This window comes from Lissotriton vulgaris, chromosome 7 (genome assembly GCF_964263255.1).
Source record: "Lissotriton vulgaris chromosome 7, aLisVul1.2, whole genome shotgun sequence".
Classification (NCBI taxonomy): domain Eukaryota; kingdom Metazoa; phylum Chordata; class Amphibia; order Caudata; family Salamandridae; genus Lissotriton; species Lissotriton vulgaris.
Genome location: NC_141695.1, coordinates 454,965,596 through 454,988,365, shown reverse-complemented (window position 1 = coordinate 454,988,365; position 22,770 = coordinate 454,965,596). Strand labels below are relative to the sequence as shown.

General features: G+C 45.7%; 1 protein-coding gene across 1 annotated transcript in view; it reads right to left on the bottom strand.

Moving 5' to 3' along the window:
- Positions 1–631: 631 nt before the first annotated feature.
- The window catches only part of LOC147701850 (CD209 antigen-like protein C), a 124,185-nt gene continuing 102,046 nt past the window's right edge, over positions 632–22,770 (bottom strand). Inside the window, exons 5-6 of the mRNA XM_086930483.1 lie at positions 11,820–11,923; positions 632–2,493 (exon numbers count right to left, since the gene is read on the bottom strand). Coding sequence (XP_086786609.1) covers positions 2,328–2,493; positions 11,820–11,923 — 270 coding nt within the window. The 3' untranslated portion in view covers positions 632–2,327. The remainder of the gene's footprint in view (positions 2,494–11,819; positions 11,924–22,770) is intronic.

Genomic DNA, 22,770 nt, shown 5'->3' with positions numbered 1-22,770 from the left:
TCTTCCTTCTTTCCATCCATACATTCATCAGTACAAACATCATCCATGTTCATCCTTTCTTTAAAATCAGTCCATCTAGCCTTCTCTTAGTAACAATAATCCACGTGTGTAAAGCTCGAACAATCACCGGTAAGGGTCTCCAGGCACTGGGGGCCATCGGGAAGATTAAGCAAGCTATTGCCCAGAGTCACATGGTGCTGGGCTAATCTACCGCCGGCGCCGGGGATCGAACCGTGATCACCAGATTCCACCATCAGTCGCCCTGGTCGCAGAGCAACACCTCTCCCCTTAATCAATTCATTCTTCTCTGCATCTGCCCACTCTTCTCTCCATCAATCAACTCTTCTGTCCATCCATACTCTGCACCCTCCCATCATCCATCCAATCTTTCTCGCGATCCATCCATCCCTCATCCATCTCTGCATTCAGCCATTAACGCTGCCTTCCATCTCATCATCCATCCAAAAGCCAATAAATCCATTCTTCCAGCCATTCATCTTTGTCTCATTCCTTCCTCCTTTCCAAACTTTTTTGTTTCTTTTGATTCCACACCTCAGAACTTCATCATTCTATGCTCTTACTCTTGTATTTATGAGTTTCTGTTTGGAGGCCAATGATCTGATCAAAGAAAAAGGAGCTATAAACAGAAGTTTAATGTTTTATGTTAGTCAGAAATGATAAGTGGCACTGACCCCAATAATGCTTCTAAAGTGGGGGGGGGGGGTAGTGGGGGGTTCATGATGCCCTTCTGTGGCCCAGATTCTTATTACAGGTGGATCAACATTATAGTGTGTCAAATCAAACTGAGGTTTTTGTACAGCACACATCCTGAACTTGCATATTTGAAGGTTGTCTCATATCTGATAATGAAGAAAAAGGAGGCTTGGTGAAATGAATTACTTTCTTAGGTTCACATGGTTTGGTAAAGCGGAGAAGTCGGGATGGATCCCAGGTTTTCTCATCAGACTGTGCACTTCAGGCACTATTTGACTCTCGCTAAGGTCAATGCTTTATCTTAGATCTTGGCACGAGTGTGGTGAGCAGACAAAAACCACAGGAAAGCTGGGTTCAAAGGCACTAGCGTGTGCTACTGGACGGAAGAGGGGGGGGGGGCGGTGCTGGGGTGGGGAGAAGGAAACATTTTTTTACTTGAGCCGGCTGGCTTCCGTCTTCTTCTTCCATCCTCTTCTTCTTGTCTCCGTCAGCAACAGAAAGCACCCTGGCTCCCAAGCTCCCGATAGCCAATCAAAATGCTGCAATGCAGCGTTGTGATTGGTCTGAGCACTGTGGATCGGCACACAGACAGGTAATGGGAGGCTTTGCATGTTCCTCACCAGGTTGTTTAAAGCAAGCCTGGTAGGGAAGATGAAAATTGCACTGGACTGTTTGGCCAGCCTGAGAGGGCTGGCAAAGCAGTCATGCCCAGTTGAGCAGTGTAAACCACTCCTCTCCCTGATCTGGCCAGCCCTGGTCTGCCTCGAGAGCCACTGACTCAATATAACAAACATTGGCATAGCCAATAGGTCTCGCCTTTGGGACCTCATAAGTGTTAACTTATCCAGCACAATATCCTTGGTACAACAACATCAACTGTTGCATGGCTAAACACTTATAAGGTCCCAAAGGCGAGACCTATTGGCTATGCCAATGCTTATTTGTATTCTTATGTGTGACGACTTAAGTACGATGTGCACACCCAGACGTGGGTTCTGTGCTTACTGTACCACCGGAACCAAGCTTCACCCGATTGATGAGCTCTAATCAGGGCAAAACAGGTCTTGGGTTGTTGGTGTTCCAGTTCAGGGAGGACCTGGCCTGGCAGTTCGGGCTGGACTGTTCCATTGGAGCAGGGTCAAGACTGATTTAAACACGACCGGGTCCAAACTGAGTAGGCATGGTAAGCAACCTTACCGTAGACTTGGATGTGTCCCTGAGTAATTACCAGTGGCTGAGGTGAATGAAGCATTCCATCCGTCACTTATGTGTACACTCCAGTGCAATGACCAGGTAAAAGGTCATTCCTGCCCCCTGTCTGTCCCGTCTGAGTTATCTGTGATAATTGTGCTGTTTCTCTATAGTAGAAGTGAGAAGCCCTTGTCTCTCATGCTTTCCAGTTCCATTTGGGCAGAGCTCAGCCAGCGAGGGTTTCTTTTTTAGCTGAGTGTGACTTATAGTTATTTTGATCCCATTATAAATCATGGACTGCTAGTCCTAGAACGTTAAGAAAAATCCTAAACTGGCTGACCCTTGGAAAGCAGAGAATTCGATACCCACTTGTCATAATACAACTCTGCTGCTGGGGGTTGCGACCACACTGTGAAAGTAGCCTAATTAACAAGAAACATTCTAAATGCGTCAGCTGGTCGCTTGCAGATGCTCATCCTTTCTGAGTTGCAGTTTTCGTCGTTCCATCCGTTTATGGTGTAAATAGGAGATAATTCTGCACACCCCTCGAGTCCATATTCATTGTTAGGCTCACCAGGCAACCAAAATCTGTAAAGAAACCAAATGGATGAAAGATCACACAGGAGCATGCTAGTATCGCCCAGGTTTAATTCAATTACATTATACTGACTTTAGAAATTATGTGGTGCGAAATACTGTACATGAAACATCCGGACGCAACTTCATAGTCATTTGAGAAGGAGAGGAGAAAGACAATGTTCATTTAGGCTTCTTCCAAAACCGGGTAACAAATCCTGTGCTGTGGTCTTAGAGAAGGAGTGTATAAAACAGCACACCTCTCTGATCGCCTTGAGAAATGGAAATAGATGTTGTTGGACAGGTATTGTGTCACTTTCTGCACCCTCTGAAACCTCACCGTGGAAGGACAAGAAAAAAGGCAATTTCCTTGAAATACACAATTTTCATGTGGCAATTTTCATGCAAAAGGTGGTATTTTTCTCCCATAAATCCAAGATTGCACCACCAGGGAGAGCTGTGCCGAGAACTGCGCACCCCATTTTATTGTGTGTGTGTAACCTGTGGCTTGAATTATTTGGAAGCACCACTTCAGCTTCCCAGTGCATGCACAGGATACCCTGGTGATGACTGGAGCTAGGGGTGAACTATGCTCTTGAGAAGCTAGTTGACATTTCAAACCAGTAAGCGGCAGGGAAGAGGTTACCTGAATAAACGGGCAGGCTGAAAAAATGTCATCTAAAGCATCTACCTGACACCAAATGCTAATAAAGAGAACTAAACAGAAATATCAAGAAAGACACGAGTAAGTCTAAAGGAGAGGAGTCATCCTGCCTTGAATCTCCTCTCCTACCTACAACATGTTTCTTAGGCAGCTGGAAAATATGTATAAATCTGTAAAACGTAACCAACTGCAGAGAGCAAACTACAGATGTGTCCATCATTCTTATTCCTGTAGGCACAGCACACAAACATCTGTGATTATCTAGCTGTCTAGACACATTTTAAATCAAGTGGAACATGCATTCCTGAACAAATGCTTAGGTTATTCGTTCCCAGGAGTGTAGTTCAAGTTACAACATGGATCAATTACTTTTTGAAATAGATTGCCTGAGATAACGTATTCAAGATGTAAACATTAAACCATGTCTCAGCAGTACCTTCTCCTACCCCCTCTAACCTCTCACCTCAGTCCCTAAAGTAAATTCTGAAAGCTTCACATTTTGGAATGTAGGGCCATATTATCAAGAACGGCGATAACATTATCGCCGATTCAGCGGCAGGAAACTGCTGCTAAAGCGGCGATAAGGGGCTTGATAATATGCCCTTGATAATTCCAATAGAAGCCCAGGTTCGGGTGTGAAGGACATCAAACCTGGGCTTCTATTGGAATGCTCAAGGGCATATTATCAAACCCCTTATCGCCGCTTTAGCAGCAGTTTCCTGCCGCTAAATCGGGGATAATGTTATCGCCGTTCTTGATAATATGGCCCATAGTCTTAACAAGATTTAATGGTATTGAAAAAAGTGGTTCAAGTACTACTTTCGCTAAGTTCTAATGGAGTGTTCATAGTAAATCTTTCAAAATGGAGGCACTGACGTCATTATTTACAATGAGGACTGCAAAAACGTAGGATCGACATCTTTCTTAACACCTTGACTGCGAGCGGTTTTCCCGCTGTGTGCTGGGATTTCGAAATTCCCGAGTAACATGACGAGCTGAGCTCGTCATCAGCATCGAAGGGGTTAATGCCCATCCACCCTACTTAAATGATGCAAGATCTCACCAGTATCCTTATTAATTTCATAGTATTGTCTTATAAATGGATGAGATGTGCCACACAGAATGTAAGTCTCTTAGCCAAACTACTTTCACTATCCTGGGTTACTACGTTTATCAAAGAACATATGTATCATAAATCTACCAAAGAGATCCATCGTCTTATTATATACTTATAATGGTAACTAAATTCATATTAAAAAAAAACATTTAGTTATCATTAATATTGTTGCATTAAATGTAGTTTTTAAATATACATACAATTAAATATTACATACATTAAATAGTAACATTAATTTAATAAAAATATACTAGTTTAATATATAGTTCAACAAATATAACAAATACACTTTTTAATAGTTAAAGAAACATATATTAAAAAGAATATTGAACTAATAATTTATATTGATATTATAATTTAAGAATTTGACAAATAATGTCATATAACAAATAAATATATATATATATGTGTGTGTGTGTATATATATGTATGTGTGTGTATATATATATATATATATATATATATAGATATACATATATAGATATACATATATATATATATACACACACACATACCAATGACATGAACTATTTAAAAAATAAACCATTTTAAATAAAATAAAAAGTAAACAACATACATTTCTTATCATTTTATAAAACAAATTTACACATTAAAAATATTAACTATTAAAAACATTATAATTTTAAACAAGCAAAAACATAATTGGCTGTGCAGCGGAGACCCACGACGGAGGCACAGCGAGATGTCTGCCGGTAGGTTGGGTGACGGTCAAAAAGCAGTGAGGAGGCAACATCGATCCCTTGAGGATCCCGCTCGCCATTTCCTGGGCTCACCGCGAGACAGAGGACGATGAGCAAGGACCTCATTGATATCGCCGGGAGCACTGATGAGTCCAGACAGTAAGCCCGGGAGTCTGGGCTCATGACCAAATCCTTCTTAAGGCCTTTTGAGCATTTCAATTTTAATAGAATGCCTCTTTTGTTCTGTGCCTGACTACAAAATTGCGCCCCAGTTGATTGTCGGCAGGGATCGAGGTTACACCTATGTGAGAACCCCCCCATTGCCAGTAATACCATATAGGCATTGTAAGCGATCAGAGTCTACATTCTCCTGCTCGGACCTTTGGGACGTCCCCGTTCAGCGCTACATATTAAGTGAGAAAAACACCAGAGGCACCCTGCCTGACCTGCTAATGGCAGCCATCTCTCCCACTGGCGGACATTATTCAATCATCTTGCACCCCCTCTATTGACCTACAGCCCTCGCCCTGTTCCTCTTGCCAATCCTCGGTTTGCTCGCACCCCCTTTCCTTTTGGGTAACAGAGAAACAATGTGGACCGACTTAATTGATCATCAAGGGCTCATCCCCCTTGCCTGGCTTCAAGATGGCCGTCCCAGTGGAACCCTCCTTGATACTCTATCTCTCCTGATTCATAATAACTGGTCATCGTCCTGATATCATTCAGCCCTCACCTATACCCTGTTCCTATCCTCACACCAGGACTTTTATTCGATGAACTCCTCTTGAGCAGTTGAGACTTAGCTATTTTGACGGATACCCAGTGGAGCTACCCAACTAGCTATAGGAGAGATGGGCCATGGATTCCCTCCTCGCCATCATCTACCCAGCCGGTCTTTGGGAAAGCTCTCCTTCGTTTCTCCTGATTTCATCTCCCTCCGTCCCCTGCACCCTACCCTTATCTGCTCTACCCTTCTCCTCTTTTCCTCTTTCCAGCTCTTGTCCTTTTGAATTTTCCCTTGTCTGTAGAGACCTACCTATCTGACCGTTGCCCGATGGAGCTACTTTGATAGCCATAGGGGAGATGGGCTGTGGATTCCCTCCTTGACCGCCACCTACCCAGTCGGTCACTGGGCAGACTTCTCTTTGTCTCTCCTACCGTCATCCTCTCCCTTTACACCTCCACCTTCCCCCTCCTGCTCTATTTGTTTCACCTTTCACCTTTCTTTTTTTCTTTCACTGTGTTGCTTATTTTGATGTAATGGGTAATTTTTATTTATGTGTCTGTAACATTATGTAACCCAATGTAAAGCGCTCTGATACCTACGGGTCCAGCCAGCACTATATAAAACTCATTAAATAAATAAATACAGAATATAATACTATAAGTTGTAACAATAAAAAATAAATGATGTAAGTTTACACTTAAGGCCTCATTACGATGTCGGTCAGAAAGGCTCTGAACGGCAGTCAGATTCTCCTAAACCGTGTTGTATTCTATGTTTCCGACCAACTTTGTTGGGTGTGAGTGTTTGATTGGTTCAGATGCTCCGTCCATCACCACCCCCTTTTGTACCGCTTTTGGCCGCCATAAGTGTGGCAGGGTATGCTCAGACATGAGTCCCTTGCTCACTTTGCCACTGGATTCAAGCAAGCCGGGCTGAAGACGGCTGGAATGCCAGAACCGGTCCTCGGAAGCTTGTTTCTGGTCCAGGGAAGACATGGCTTGACAGTTCGGGCTGGACTGTTCATATGAGGCACAGGGTCAGACTGATTTGCATATGGCCATGTCTGAACTGGAGTGGCAGAGTGGGCTAAAGAACGGTGATGGATTAAACCCAGATCTTTTGACTGGGTGTGAGTGTTTGATTGATTCAGATGCTCCGTCCATCACCACCCCCTTTTGTACCGCTTTTGGCTGCCATAAGTGTGACAGGGTATGCTCAGACGTGAGTCCCTTGCTCACTTTGCCACTGGATACGGGAAAAGTGTGGCTCACTGGTTAGAAGGGGCAGACCCTGAAGCAGAAGTCGGCCCGGGACCAGGGTTCAATTCCCAACGCAGCAGGGTCTTGGGTCAATGTCCGCGGACTCGATAATTCTCTCGCCTAGGTGCCTACGCTAACCATGGGTCCCACTCTGCAACTCTGGGCATTAGCTTGCTTAATCTCCACAACGGCCCCAGCAGCGCCGGGGATGCCTGGCTTCACCTTGGGGGTGCCCTCTCACAGGGAAAGCCAGGACGGGTTCCCCAGCGGTATACAGCACCAAGACACCACGTAACGAGGTAACAGTGCGCTTTACAAGTATACATACATTACATTCAAGCAAGTCGGGCTGAAGACGGCTGGAATGCCAGAAACCAGTCTTCGGAAGCTTGTTTCCGGTCCAGGGAAGACATGGCTTGGCAGTTCAGGCTGGACTGTTCCCATGAACCCATGAGGCACAGGGTCAGACTGATTTGCATATAGCCATGTCTGAACTGGGGTGGCAGAGTGGGCTAAAGAATGGTGATGGATTAAATAATGTGAAGTAACAAAGGACCCCGTGATACGGATTGATTTCCTGGGTCAGGGCCAAGAGCAAGTGTGAGTAAATTACCCAGGCAAATTTACGAACCAACTAACACATGAAAAAATAACTCAATACATATTCAAAAAATGATACTACACTGTTGCATGTACATATAAAGATACAAATTTAATAACATGATATTCAATAAAATTGATGCATAATTATACACAGAGGATAAAAAGATTAGTAGCATTTAAACATATGCATATTTTCAATCTAGTAAATAGTTCATTGATATAAAAGATAGATGTTTTCCTGTTTTATGTCAACTCGTTTCGACACTTGTGTGCCATATGCATATGTTTAAATGCTACTAATCTTTTTATCCTCTGTGTATAATTATGCATCAATTTTATTGAATATAATGTTATTAAACTTGTATCTTTATATGTACATGCAACAGTGTAGTATCATTTTTTGAATATGTATTGAGTTATTTTTTCATGTGTTAGTTGGTTCGTGAATTTGCCTGGGTAATTTGCTCACACTTGGTGATGGATTAAACCCAGATCTTTTGACTGGGTGTGAGTGTTTGATTGATTCAGATGCTCCGTCCATCACCACCCCCTTTTGTACCGCATATTTGGCCATTAGCCAGTGCCAGCATCTCAGGCATACTTTATTCTCTCACCGAAATATCCTGAAACCTCCTAATGAAGGGCTGGATGGGGTAACCTAGGTAAACTTCTATCCCTACTCGCTGCATTATTTTTTAAGACTTAAACATGATAAGCAGGTTTTCTAGGACTTACACCATAATCATCGTTGGCTACTATAACAGCACTATCTATGGTTGCTTTGTTTTGTTTATGTAATGTGTCTTCTACACACTCCACCTGCTTCGAAAGATATTCAGATATATTGCCACAGAATCCAGAAAGGCAGGCAAACCCGCACTCATCACCAGCAGACTCAACTACTGCAATGCATTCTATGCCGGCGTCACCCAGAAACAGCTCAGGAAACTACAGAATGTTCAAAACGCTGCAGCCAGACTGGTCCTTGACACTCCTCTCCGTAGCCACATCACAGAACATCTCCAAAAAGACCACTGGGTTCCGGTCAACAAGATAATCACCTTCAAGCTCCTCACACGTGCCTACAAAGCTCTCCACATCATAGGACCAGTATACCTGAGCCACCACCTCTCATTCCATCTACCCACCAGACAACTTTGCTCCGTCCAACTCTCCCTGGCCACCATCCCATGGATTCACAAGACCAGAACTGGAGGAAGAATCTTTTCCTAGAACACCTCCGAGACCTGGAACACCCTGCCCTCCACCTCAGGTGAACCCTATCTCTGACCCAATTAAGGAAGAATCTCAAGACTTGGCTCTACAAGTGAACCTGCATGCCCAGAAGGACCAGCACCCCCCTCGCCCCTCTCTCAGTGCCGTGAGACCCTCATGGGTAAGTAGCCATGCTTTACAAACTCTTTATTGATTGATAGAGTGATTTTAAAATAGTCATTACTTGATTTTAGTGGTTTATTAGGTTCCAAAACCGGCCAGCAGGGTGAAAATCCTCTTAAGACTTTAAGCTGTCTAATCCTTTTTCAAGGTATAAATAATAATGAGATGACTAGGGTCGGAGTTAGAGTTTTCAGGCAGGTTTCTCTATCACAAATGTGATGTATTTTCTGTTTGCCTTAGATCGTATGCCGCTTGTAATTCCCATGGGGGCAGGGTCAAGACTAATTTGCATATGGCTGGGTTCAAGCTGGAATGGCATGATGAGCAAAAAAACCAATGGATGTAGGTGCAAATCTCTGTACTGTGAGTGAATGTTTGACATCGTTCAGCATTCCGCCCATCAATTGTTCTGTTTGCATTTGTCACCCTGAGTGGGAGGGGTATCCCCAGACATCGGTTCCATGCTCGCCGCACTGGAGTCAAGCTAGTCTGGCCGATGAGGAATGATACCCTGAAACTGGCCCCAGGATGTTTGTTTCAGGTCCAGGGAGGACCTGGCCTGGCAGTTCAGGCTGGACTGTTCCCATGGGTCACAGGATCATGAATGGTTTGCATATGGCTGGATCCAAACTGGTGTGGCATGGTGAGCAAACAAACATGGATCTAGGCCATGGGGGTGAATATTTGACATTGTTCAGCATTCTGTCCAGCAATTGTACTTTCTACACTTCTAATAAGGCAGATGGGCTATCTGTCACTTTTGTTATGAGGTAACCAATCTGCTAACTCAAAATCAGGACCAATGTTTTTGGGATAATTGGAGATTCTATTTAAAGGGTAGAGGCAATATTGATGCTTAAACTTTGTTCTTCAATCAAGTTTGTCTTTCAAACCAATCTCCCTCTGAATTAGTTGACTTTAGGTGAATAACTCGTGTATGACTGAATGACTCAGTCACCTAACAGACTGAATGAGGATGAGTAGCCTTAAATTGAACAGGATAAAGGTAGAATAACACCCTACAACATGCTAAAACAATATACTCCCACTCATCAAACCTTTTTAGGATAATAAGGGCCGGATGTACCAAAGGATTGCATTGCCATTGGTTCATGCAAGGTGGCGTAAGAGCAATGCAATCCTTAAGTCAGATTTACTAAGCCACGCAAAGCCATCTTGTGTGGCCATCATGTTTTGGTAAATCTGAAGTAACGCAAGGATCTGCCCTGCATTACTCTGTGCCAGAAAAGTGCAACATGAGTAGGGAGTTGGTGTTCCCATGCATTCACCCGTGCATTTTTGCACATTCCCAGATTTCCCAAGGCATGTAATTCTGTAATATCTTCATTTCTCTGATTTTTTTCTCTTTCTAAGTGTGCTGCATTCTGTGTTGGCAATAGGCAGCACACAGTGCACTAGCACAGATGGAGAGCAGGAATGCGCCATACGTTAGTAAACATGCAGTGGCAGCTGCTACCTACCAGCAGTGGGTGGGCAGGTCATAGGTGAGGGAATGAAAAAAATATTTTTTACATTTTACATCACTTACCCAAGGGCCAGCCGCCTCTTGGTCCTCTTCGGCTCTTCAGTCAACTGCAGGATTCCAGGGGCAGGAAGCAGGAAACACACAGGCTCCCAGGCTCCCCTAGTCACTCAGAACGCTGGGTTACAGCAACGTTGTGATTGGTCTGAGCGCCGTAGTTTGGCTCTCAGAGAGGGACTGGAAGGCTGTGCATTTTCCCTACATAGGCTGTACGGTACAGCCAGGCGGAGAAAATGCAAAGAGCGCATGACTGTTTGGCAGGCCCAAGACGGCCTGCCAAACTGTCAAACACTCTTAAGAGAGGGGTCACTACTCCCCCCCGCCCCCGCTCCTCTGTAACAGCTCAACCCAGGCCCCGCCCCTAACTAGCTGAACCACAGTAAAATAAAATGATACTAACAATGGTTTATTATAATTGTATTCTTTCTTTTTGACCTGCTCACAGAGCAGTGGGGTGCCGCTCCTATACTTTAGTGGAGAAGGAGCCGCTGTAAATATGGCGTATTCCTGCTCTCTTCTTTCAGCTCTGTTCAGCAAGTTGTTTTGCTGCTTTGTGCTGCGCTTTATGAAATCTCAATTAATCTGGCCCTAAGTGTACTCCTCTTAGGTGGTCAAAATATTGGATGTTTAATTGGATTCAAACTCACTTTAAATGTTCACACAAAAACAGTGATCACAGATGCTTTTCTAATTATAGAAGCTCTGACACATTCTTTTCTACATCCCATAAAGCTCCACCTCCATAGGAAAGTATGGCACTAGAAAGTTCATCTTGGGCTTTAGAAAAATAGACCTGTGAACTTCATCCTGGAAAGTTATCACTAGCTCCATAGACAGTATACGTTAAGGCCTTTTTGCTTACCTAAAAATGCATCTACTCTCTACCATTTACATGCTATGCAACAAAGCAAACTCTCACATGGTTCATAGAAAGAAAAAAAAATCTGTCTCACTCCTGCTCTATACTCTCAATGTGAGTCTTTGAGATATATGATATGCAGTCTAAAATTGGGTTAGACTGCTATTTCCATACGGGCTATCCCACCCACATTACCATAAAATGTTCTGTAATGCTGCTTCTTCATATGTGTTTGTCTGTGTGCATATGTTATTACAAAAGTAAAACAAATTCAGTATTAACATTAACTTAGTATGTGGGCGTTTCATGTAGAGGGATGACTCTAGGCTCACAGTATTTATTATTTTTTCTGATCATTCTCTTTCCTATATTAAATGCATGGATTCTGAAACAAAGCAAAACAAATTGACAAAACACACACATTATCTCTCCTTCTCTTTCATGTATGTCAGTTGGTTCTTACATACCCATTGCCTTCCAATATGGACCCATCTTCCCAGATCCATTGATCATTGTCTTTCTTGGAAAGCCCAATCCAAGTCCTTTGCTGGACAAGCCCTTCGATAAACCTCTGGCAAAAAAAATCACACATTTATAAAGCATCTACATGTGCAGGAAGGTCAATTGACAGAAACATTAAACGTCAAAATGTTGTTGCTTGCATCACACAGACAGTATGTTGTTCCTGTACCAGTGTTCTTTTACCTCCCATCTTCTGTCTCCTTCCACACACCTATTCTGGATGCCTTTTATATGCTACCCCTGCCTCTTCTTGAACACTAGTGCCACAATGTTGTCCCAAACGCGTCTTTTGGCTGTGTGGCTCTTTTCCGCCTGTCTCACTTAGGGGCACATTAGGATGTCGGGCGGATCGCCACCGCCATGCGGGCGGTGGCGATCCGCCTGACATCCTTGCCCGGCCGCCACCCGTCCGCCACCCATTTCCCCCCCGCCATATTACTATGGCGGGGGGACCGTGGCGGACGGAAAGACCATCCGCCGCTTTTCCGCCTCGGTCGCCTTGCGGAGTCCCTGGGGGCCCGTTGCTGGCCCCCAGGGACTCAGAGGGGTTGGGGGTGCACATGGGGGGGTACCTATGGTCCCCCCTGCATTTCAAAGAACAACGTGGCAGGCACTGTGCGGTGCCTTCCACGTTGTGCTTTGAAATGCACAACATGCATCTTTACCATTGCGGCTGGCGGTGCTTTCAGCACCGCCCGCCGCAATGGTAAAGATACAGGATGTGCCTGCCACTGAGGCGGGAGCATCCTACCACCCCCCACGGGAGCCCCGCCCTTATGGCGGGCGGTCCCGTCACACGATGGGATGACGGGCGGATTAAGTCCACCCGCCATCCTAATGGACCCCTTAGTCTGTAATCGACTATCCTATTCAAAAGTGTGTTTGACCGATCCTTGCCTCTTTCACATAGATTGGGCTTCTTCTGTTCTGCATATTGCATATGCCATTTTGTTCTCAGTGTCATATTAAACATTTCTGTGGTCCCTTGTTTGAAACAACTTTTCATTTTCTTACAGATTAGCTGTAAATTCGAACCTACATTATACCATACAATATTAAATTATACTTAAAGTTTTAGAAGTGGGGGTCACACAAAAACAGTTGAAATACGCCTTGCTCGGGAGCCCCACAATTGTCAGGATGGCACGAGGTGGAGAGAGAGTGAAAGGTAGGAGTGAGAAAGTAAAAGCGCTTAAGCTATTAAAATAACAGGTGAAATAGAGAAAAAGATCAGTTTCCCAGGGGGCCACTTGTAAAGGGAAGGCTCGAGGCACTTGTGTCTCCTTATCCCACTATCCCTCTTTCTCTACCATACCACTTTGTCTGCAGCTGACTTACTTTCAGCCATATGCATGCCTTGTGATGATCCCCATAGCTCCCTCAGTACTGACTTCCAGGCCATGATCCTGGCCAGCAACTTGAACGTTTGTGGTGCCTCTACAAAGGCATCTTTCTCATTCTGTCTGTATATAATCACATTATTATAATATTTTTTCTTTCTGCCCTCTTTGTTCCATGTCTCACTTATTTTTCCCCTCTTTTCCTTTACTATGTTTAGGTCTCACTTTAACCCCTTCGATGCTGGTGACAAAGCCAGCTCGTCATGGGCGTTACCTGCGCTGCGCGCATGACGAGCTGGCTTTGTCGCGTAACGCTCGATTTTCGAATTTTCAGCGCGCAGCGGGAAAACCCGCTAGCGCGCATGCGGTTAACCAAACACTCTTGATTTTACTAGAATTATATGAGTAATATACTTTCCCAAAGGGGCTTTCAACCAGCTTTCGTTATCCATTGGTCTGTTGGGTCATTAAAAGGTTGCCTTCGACCACTACAGCATACAGCATGGCTCAATGGGTCAACCTAGTTCAGCCATTCACTATCTTCATTTTGAGTGACTGCATTTTGCTCTTTCTCAAGGAGCACATTTGCACGATGTAGTTCCCTTCAGTGCCAGTGGTTATGTTTTTACTTCATTATTACTTTAGAGTTGATTTGTGATTATAGCCTGATGTGGTGGCAGGTCTTTTTCTTTCCACTCTATTTTGATTTTGATGTGAGCCCATGGCACATTCCAGCCTTAACAGTTCTTGTCTCCTACTAATGCTGTTGTAGATTCCTTTGTCCCCCCATGTGAATCGCGAGTGGGAAAGGCCTTTGGACAGTACTTCTTGGCATCAATCTTCCCGCTGCATGGAAGCTTTCATCGGCAGTCACTTGTCTGCAAAACCCGCCCGCACTAGTTTATTTTCTGCATGTACTGTGGTGGGACTACTTCCCCCAGCATGCATTGTGAGGGGGAGGGGCCTTTGGACAGAACTTCTTGGCCTCCAGCTTCCTGCTGCATGGGGCGCATGCAGGGCGTGCTCCAGGTGTGTGCCCGGGCAAAGACCAGGTCAAGATAGCCTCGTCTTAGCCCAGCATTACTTGACAGGGCCTGGCTTATTCTGTTGGTCTGTTTATTTTCAACCCCTGACAGTACTGAACTGACCAGCTTGCTATCTTCGAAGGTACCGTGTCTTTAGTCTACATTCTTCCTCCTTGTGAAATTTGGAGTCAGCATGGGAAAAAGAAAAGCTGCCTCTAGGACAACCTTGGGCCCAAAACTTCATACTCATGCAACAATAATCAACTTTCTGCTGCGGAGAGGTAGATCTTGTCTCCAATTAAATAAATCTGGCAGAGCATCGGCTCTTGCTTGTGACTGAACACTTTGATACTTTGCCACTGCCTAAGATGCCCAGGTCTCCTCTTATAAAACCAAAATTGGCCAAATCCTAACTAACTCCGGTGACACAAAGGTCTGATGTTTTGACCATCTTGTGTCTCCTGAGCACTGACCTTTGGGATAGCCTGAGTGTGAGTTTAGCAAACTTTTGGATGCCAAACTACGTCCGGTCTATAATTGACTCACTGCCATTGAGGCCATACTCTTAAATCCAGAGTAAGGTGCCCTTGTATGCTTACAAAAGTCAAATTCACTTGCTGCAGTTGATTCTAATCTTCCACCAGCCGGTATAGCATCATCTATGTGACGCCCAATCAACAGAAGGGGAGCTGGATATAGAGGTCGTGCTAACACTGCATGTTAGCTTTGGTTGTCTCTAGTTGGCAGAGGTTGGTACCTTTGACCAAATCGGGACCCTTGCGTCTAGTCAGGGTAAGGGGCTACACTCCTAAAATAACCCCTGCCCACCACCTTGGTAGCTTGGCACGAGCAGGCAGGCTTATCTCAGGCAGTGTGTAAAGCATTTGTGAACACATACAGTAATACACTGACAACACTACAGAGGGACACCACACAGGTTGTATTATAAAAATAAGTATTTTTATATAGACTTATCACAAGACCAAACAACAACAATCCACAATACTGTACTCAAAAATAGACTTTAAAATGGTAGGAAATAGCTCAGTTATCTCAAGTTGTAAATGCAACAATTTACTCTCAATGTTCCTTGGATGCGTAATGCAGAACAAACAAAAGGGTCGCAGGGAAGGTGATGTGTCGGTTCCTTACACTTAGTGGAGTAGATGCGTAGGTTCCTCACTGCTGCGCAGGGGAGTTGATGCTCGCTTCCTTACTGTGTGGGGAGGTGATGTGTTGGTTTCTTACTGCTCTCCGGTACGATGCGACAGGATGGCGCCTCGATGCGATACTCTTCTCCGGTGCGATGCGCCAAAATGGGGTCTTGATTATGATGTGACAACGTTGATGCGATGATTGCACGCCCGATTGCCGTGCAGTGACTCTATGAACACTGGAGCCGCGACAGGCCCTGAGACACGATTCTACAGTGATGCGACGGTGACCACTGCGGCAGCGACATGCTTCTCCGGTGATGCGCCACGCCTTGGCGATGCAATGGCGACACCCAGATCTGTTGACTGGGTGTGAGTGTTTGATTGGTTCAGATGCTCCGTCCATCAACACCCCCTTTTGTACCACTTTGTTCGGCATAAGTTGGCAGGGTATGCTCAGACTTGGGTCCCTTGTTCATTGTGCCACTGGATTCAAGCAAGCCAGGCTGAAGACGGCTGAAATGCCAGAAACCGGTCCTCTGAAGCTTGTTTCCGGTCCAGGGAAGGCATGGCTTGGCAGTTCAGGCTGGACTGTTCCCATGAGGCACAGGGTCAGACTGATTTGCATATGGCCATGTCTGAACTGGGGTGGTAGAGTGGGCTAAAGAACGGTGGTGGATTTAACCCAGATCTGTTGGCTGGGTGTGAGTGTTTGATTGGTTCAGATGCTCCGTCCATCACCACCCACTTTTGTACCACCCCCTTTTGTACCACTGCGATGGCGACAGCAGCAGTTTCGGCACGCTTCCTTGGTGATGCAAGGGCAACTGCTGCGGCGGCAATGCGCTTCTCGTCATTGAATTGCGCTTCCAGCTCCCAGCAAGACGCAGTCTCTCAGAGGCACAGCACAACAGCAGGCACTTCAATTCCCAACAAGGAAATTCAGGAGGGAGCTGGTTGGTGAAGTCTTGCATCCCTGAGACTTCAGGCAGGAGGCAAGCACAAGTTCAAGCCCTTGGAGAGTCTTCTTCAAGTAGATGAAAAGTAAACTCAGTCCCCTTCTCCTTTCTTTGGCAATGAAGCAACCACTGCAGGCCAACCCCCAAAAACACAGCACGTGGGTAGTCTCTTCCTTCAGCTTCCTGCTTCTTCTCCTCAGCAAAGGTTTGTCTTAGTTCCCAGAAGTGATCTAAAGTTTTGGGGTCTGGGTCCCCTTTTTTATACACACAAATCCTTTGTCTCTGAAGGCAGAGAGTGTCTGTACCTCGACCAAACCAGTTCTGTGCAGTCCTAGGGCACTTTGTTTACAGGACTCCTTCTTTTCTTTGACAGTGTGGGCCAGGGTCATCAGCCACACCACAGGAGCCAGCATTGTGGAAGGCAGGCACAGCCCTATTCAGGCCCAGGTGCAACTCCTCCCACCACTCTACATGCAGATAGGCCTACTCAGCCCTGTGCTGACTCACCCTGTATCCTAGAGCCCCCTAGCCCCTGTCACTCAGAAACCAGACATGGAATACACACAACCTAGCAGAGGCAGGCTTGGATAGTTAGGCAAGAAAATACCTACTTTCTAAAAGTGGTATTTTCAAACACAGAATGTTAAAACCAACTTCACTAAACAATGTATTTTATCTTTCTAAGTTCAGGCATACCAAACTCTAATTTCTACCATGTTCCCTGGATTAGTTAGGATTATAGGTGTTTTAATCAAACTGCCCATTCTGGCCTATGGGGAGAGGTAGCCTTGCAATAGTGAAAAACGAAAATGGCTGTAATTCATCATCAGGACATGCCACACACATCAGGGCATGTCCTAAATTTTACACACAATGCACCCTGTCCTCGGGCCTACCTTAGGGGTGGCTAACATGTAGAAAAGGGAAGGTTTAGGGACTGGTAAGTGGGTGCACTTACCAAGTCAACTTGGCAGTACCATACTGCACACAGGCTCTGCAATGGCAGGCCTGAGCCATAGTTTACATGCTGCTCCGGTGGGCGGCACAATCAGTGCTGCAAGCCCACCAGCAGCATTTGATTTACAAGGCCTGGGCACACACGGTGCACTGTACTAGTGTCTGACAAGTAAACCAAATAAGCCAATCACGGAGTCACTAATCCATTGCATTCATTTACAATACAGAGAGCATATGCACTTTAGCACTAATCAGCAGTGGTAAAGTGCTCAGAGTCATAAAACCAACAAACACAGGTCAGAGAAAATACAGAAGGAAGGCAAAAAAGTTCAGGGATGACCCTGTGACCAGGGCCAAGTCCAACACTGCAACTTTGACTATGGCCAGGGCCATAGGAGCGGACACACTTTCCGTGACTCAGAGGACTGGACATTGAACCTTTCCGGTCCGTACTCATAGACAGTCTGAAAGACAACGGCTAAGCCCAGACTCCCTCCCCGTGGTTCATCTTCCTCCAGCATCTTGACCCTATGTAATTGTTTTATCCAACCTTTCAAGTCTCTCAGCTGACTCACCTGAATCAACGTGGGCCCTTAAGAACAAAGGGGCACACGCATCAAGCATTTAACCGGTCACAAACACTTCGAATCGGCCCGTTTGCGACCGGCAAAATGCCTTTTCCCATGCATCAATCAATCAATCAATCAAGGAAATTTGTAAAGCGCGCTACTCACCCGTGGGGTCTCAAGGCGCTTGGGGGGGGGGCAGAGATGTGGCTGTGACGGGGGATGTCCAGGATGAGTCTTGCTGAGGTGTTCTGTATGCGCTGTAGTCTTTTCTGGAGCTTGGTAGTGGTTCTGGCCTAGAGGGTGTTTCCGTAGTCCAGACGGCTAGTGACGAGGGCCTGGGTGACCGTCTTCCTGGTTGCGGTGGGGATCCATCGGAAGATTTTTCGGAGCATGCGCAGGGTGTTAAAACAGGATGATGAGACGGCGTTGACTTGCTTGGTCATCGTGAGAGAGGAGTCCAGGATGAAGCCCAGGTTGTGTGCGTGGTCTGTGGGCTTGGGGGCGTTCCAGGCAGAGGGGGATGGTCCCAGGATGAGGACCTCCATCTTGTCTGAGTTCAGTTTCAGACGGCTGAGCTTCATCCATTCCGCGACTTCTTTTATTCCTTCCTGGAGGCTGGCTCTGGCAGTGTCCGGGTCGTTGGTGAGGGAGAGGATCAGCTGGGTGTCGTCTGCGTAGGAGATGATGTTGAGGTTGTGTTTGCATGCGATGGCTGCGAGGGGGCTCATGTAGACGTTGAAGAGGGTGGGGCTGAGCGAGGATCCTTGTGGGACCCCGCAGATGACTTCGGAAGCCGCGGAACGGAACAGAGGGAGGCAGACTCTCTGGGTTCTTCCGGCGAGGAACGAGATGATCCACTCCAGGTTCGTGCCTTGGATTCCTATGTCGCTGAGGCGTTGTATCAGGGTGCGGTGGCATACCGTGTCGAAGGCTGCTGAGAGGTCCAGGAGGATGAGGGCTGTAGTTTCCCCGCTGTCGAGCATGGACCTGATGTTGTCAGTAGCTGCGATGAGGGCGGTCTCGGTGCTGTGGTTTGCTCGGAAATCGTACTCCGACGGGTCGAGGGATCTGTTTGTTTCGAGGAAGGCGGAGAGTTGCTTGTTGACCATCTTCTCGATGACTTTGGCAGGAAAAGGGAGGAGAGAGATGAGTCGAAAGTTCTTGAGGTCCGTGGGGTCCGCAGTGGGTTTTTTCAGGAGGGCGCTGAGCTCGGCATGTTTCCAGCTCTCCGGGAAGGTGGAGAATGCGAAGAAGCTGTTGATGATGTCCCGGAGTTGGGGTGCGATGATGGAGTCGGCTTTGTTGAAGATGTGGTGTGGGCAGGGGTCGGTTGGGGAGCCGGAGTGGATGGTGTTCATCGTGCGGGTGGTGTCATCGGTACTGACCAAGGTCCAGGTGCAGAGGGTGGTGGTTGGGTGCGCTGGTTCGGTGGTTGGGTGCGTGGTCTGTGCGCCGAAGCTGTCGTGAATGTCGGCGATCTTGCGGTGAAAGAATGAGGCGTGTGAGTCGCAGAGGCCTTGCGAGGGTGTGATGTCGTTGTTGCAGGCGCTGGGGTTGGAGAGTTCCTTGCATCAAAGGCATTGCATTCGCAAAATAGGTAATCAGAATCTTTGCAATTACCTAATTTGCAAATGCATTTAGGGAATTCCAATTCGCAATTCCCTAAATGTGATGCATGTAGAATTTCCAAAAGGCGACTTTGCACTTAAGGATTGCAAATTACCATTAATTTCAAGTTGATCATAATTTGTGAATCCTTTGAAAAAAACACACAAAAGTGCAGTTTTCAAAGGGTTCTGTGGCACACACACATTCCCTTAGGGCACGTGTGTGTGCCACATGTGCACACTTATCTTTTTTTGGGGGTGCATCAGGGGGGCCTTAGACACTCTTACAATTGAATTTGCAATTTGCAATTACCAATTTGGTAATTGCAATTTACTGCTGCATTCCCTAATAGCAAATCACAATTTGCGATTCACTATTAGGGAATGTTGAGGATTTGTAAAAATATTTGCGAATCCTTTATGCTTATGCATCAGTGTTTACCAAATAGCGAATCCTTAAAATTTACTATTTGGGATTAACTTGATGCCTGTGCCCCAAAGTAACCTACCAGCTGAATAACAATGTGAGCCACCAGTGGGAGTTTCACAATGAGATTCTTTTTGTATGGCAGGTGGGGGGTAAAGGCCATTTGGGGATGCACTTTCCTGGTGATATCATTATCATTATTGTCCATAATCCTGTAGTTGCAGGGGAAGTACTGGTCTTGGCAAGAGCTGGCATGGTTAAACCAAGTCTGATCAGGATTCTGCCACTTGGTTATTTCTATAGACACGTGTCCCAGGCCAGTCCCATGAATATTGGGGCACAACCTTCAAATCAACCCACCAACAAGCAGCACTTTCAACCTCACCTTCCCATTCAAAATAAATTTAGAATATCCTTTGCAGGTTTGGATGACAACAACTGACATCTTGGAATGGAGGTTGTTTGAGCTGGAGGCTCTGCTGCTGGGGTGACTAACTACAGCAGGATCGATAGTTCATCTGGCTGCAGTGGTGGTTCGTAGCAAATCACATCAGAGGGGCACCACACTTATAAAAAAAAATACACATAAAAATATACAAAATAATATCATTCTAAACATAAAAACAATTACTTACCTTACACTTCTGCTCGGTGTTCTGCAGCATGTCCTTGTTGTTCTGCAGCACGTCCTCAGAGAGTGAAGCACAGAGCCAACTCTCTCATCCAATCAAGACGCTCTTCACATACTGTTAAGCATCATGAGTGAAGCATCTTGATTGGTTGTAGCGGGCATGCTCTATGCTCCTAAAGGCACTGCAGGACTTTGCCTGCTCTCCAACACAGCTGTCCAAGGCAGCTGGGTTGGAGAGGTTTGAATTGAGCACGTCAGTTTTTTCCGTAGCAAGGTAGCAGGCCAAGTCAACATGCGTAATGCAAACTTAAGTTGGCACTCCTTACTGCTGTCAATGACTGGCAGCAGTAACGCACTGGCCACACCCTGCCCTCACACTCTGTTTGCTGGCAGACAGCAAAAAAAAAAATGGTGATAAAACCATTTTATTACCATTTTGTTTTCAACGCTTTTTTCGCAGCAGTGTGGGCGTTTGCGTGGGCCATGCTCCTCTTCCCCCATGGAGGAATTGCCCCTGTCTGGCTGCGTGGCCACTCTCCCGAGATCAAAAACCCTGAGCCCTTTGTGTTTTTTCACTGGATCCCATTAGATCAGAGGTCTTCAAATTATGGGGCGCGCCCTCCTTTGGGGGGCGTTGATGGGTTCCCAGGGGGGCGCAAATGCCTCTGCAAGTATATGTAAATGAAGATGGCCTGGGAGTGCGACTATGTTTATTTGCTGCATTTCCAGGCCGTCTTCATTAACAAGAGCCGAGGAGTGTGACCTGTGCTCAGAGTGGTGTGGGTGTGGGGGTAAGTGAGTGTGCAGGCAGGGTCAAGAGCTTGCAAAAAAAACAAAAAAAAAACGATCTACCCACCAAGCTGTAGCAGTGAAGGTTATTTTTATATTGCCAGAATGTTAGCTTCAGTGTTCTATGTTTTTCTATTGTAGTGTAGTAGTTAAAAGGGGCTTGAGATTACAAGGTGACACAAAGGTGAAGACTCTTCAGTGGGTGCTCTCCAAACAAGCTATTTAGCGTCTAATAGCCGCCATAGGTCCCCTCTAATGTGGTGCAGCTGTTTAGAGCAGATTCATCCCCTGCATGTTAGGAGAGGAGCACTCACCAGCTAGTTCCAGCTGCCTCGCCTGTGCACGTTGTCAGGCGATGGTCTTAAAGGCTCAGTAGGATGGCAACAGGGTGAGGTCAAGTCCCAGGGCCACCGTGAAGCCTTGTCTGCATGTCCTGTCTCACTCCAGAGGGCCATCACTGGAGGGCACAAGCAGACCCACAGTCAGTGGTTGCATGTGAATAAAACATTTTGAAAACTTCTGAAGAACAGTCTGTTTCTTTCAGCAAATGTGTCTACGGTTATTTGGTGGGAATCTGGAAGATTGTTATTCCATAAGAAGAATATTCTAGCCACTGCGATTTTTTTTGGTACGTCATTGCCCTAATTTGTGAGCAACATTTTGGGCTCTTCAAAATAAAAGAAATATTCTTTTTTTATTATTGGCAAAAATAATGGAAAGTGTGCCAGAGGTTTCCATTCGTGACAGAAAACATTTGACCCATGGAATAATGGGAGTGTGATTAAACTAACCTGGAAAATGACCGACTTGAGTAAACTGAGCTGCATCCACCATACAAATTTGCTGTTAAAAAACGAATATTACATATTTACCGGCTTTCTTCTTTCTTCAAAAGCCAACACTTCCATCTTCTTGCTGCTTGTATCACCAGGGTCTGTACCATGTCAAATTTGTACTTTTTTTTAATGTTTATGACTGAAACAGAGTAATGTTATATTCAATGTTCTGTCAAATTAAATACCGCCTTCTCTAGGTGCTCTTTTAAACTGTTATTAAGCTAGGCCTTTTACAGTGCTCCACATCTGAATGCAAACTAAGGAAGTGTGCATTTTTTATTGTTTTTACCACACTCGCCAGTGTATTTCATTGGAACTGGCAGAGCTGGCGCACATTGGGTGCACACCAGTGTATCTTCTGCTTGTTTCCTGCCGCTAGTAAGGTAGCAAGGGGGGGGTATCCGTGGGTTTAGAAGTATGTATAATACATATCGCTCCCTCCGGAAAACAATGCAGGGTCTGGTGGACTAGTGCGTTCTCTGCGGGGGCATGTGTTTGGCCTCATCACTTGCCACCTCCCTTTTACTCATACCTAGCCTCCTACTGCTATGAGCTCCAAAACAAAGAACAAACAAAATGTAAATCCTTCCCTCTTCTTTCCC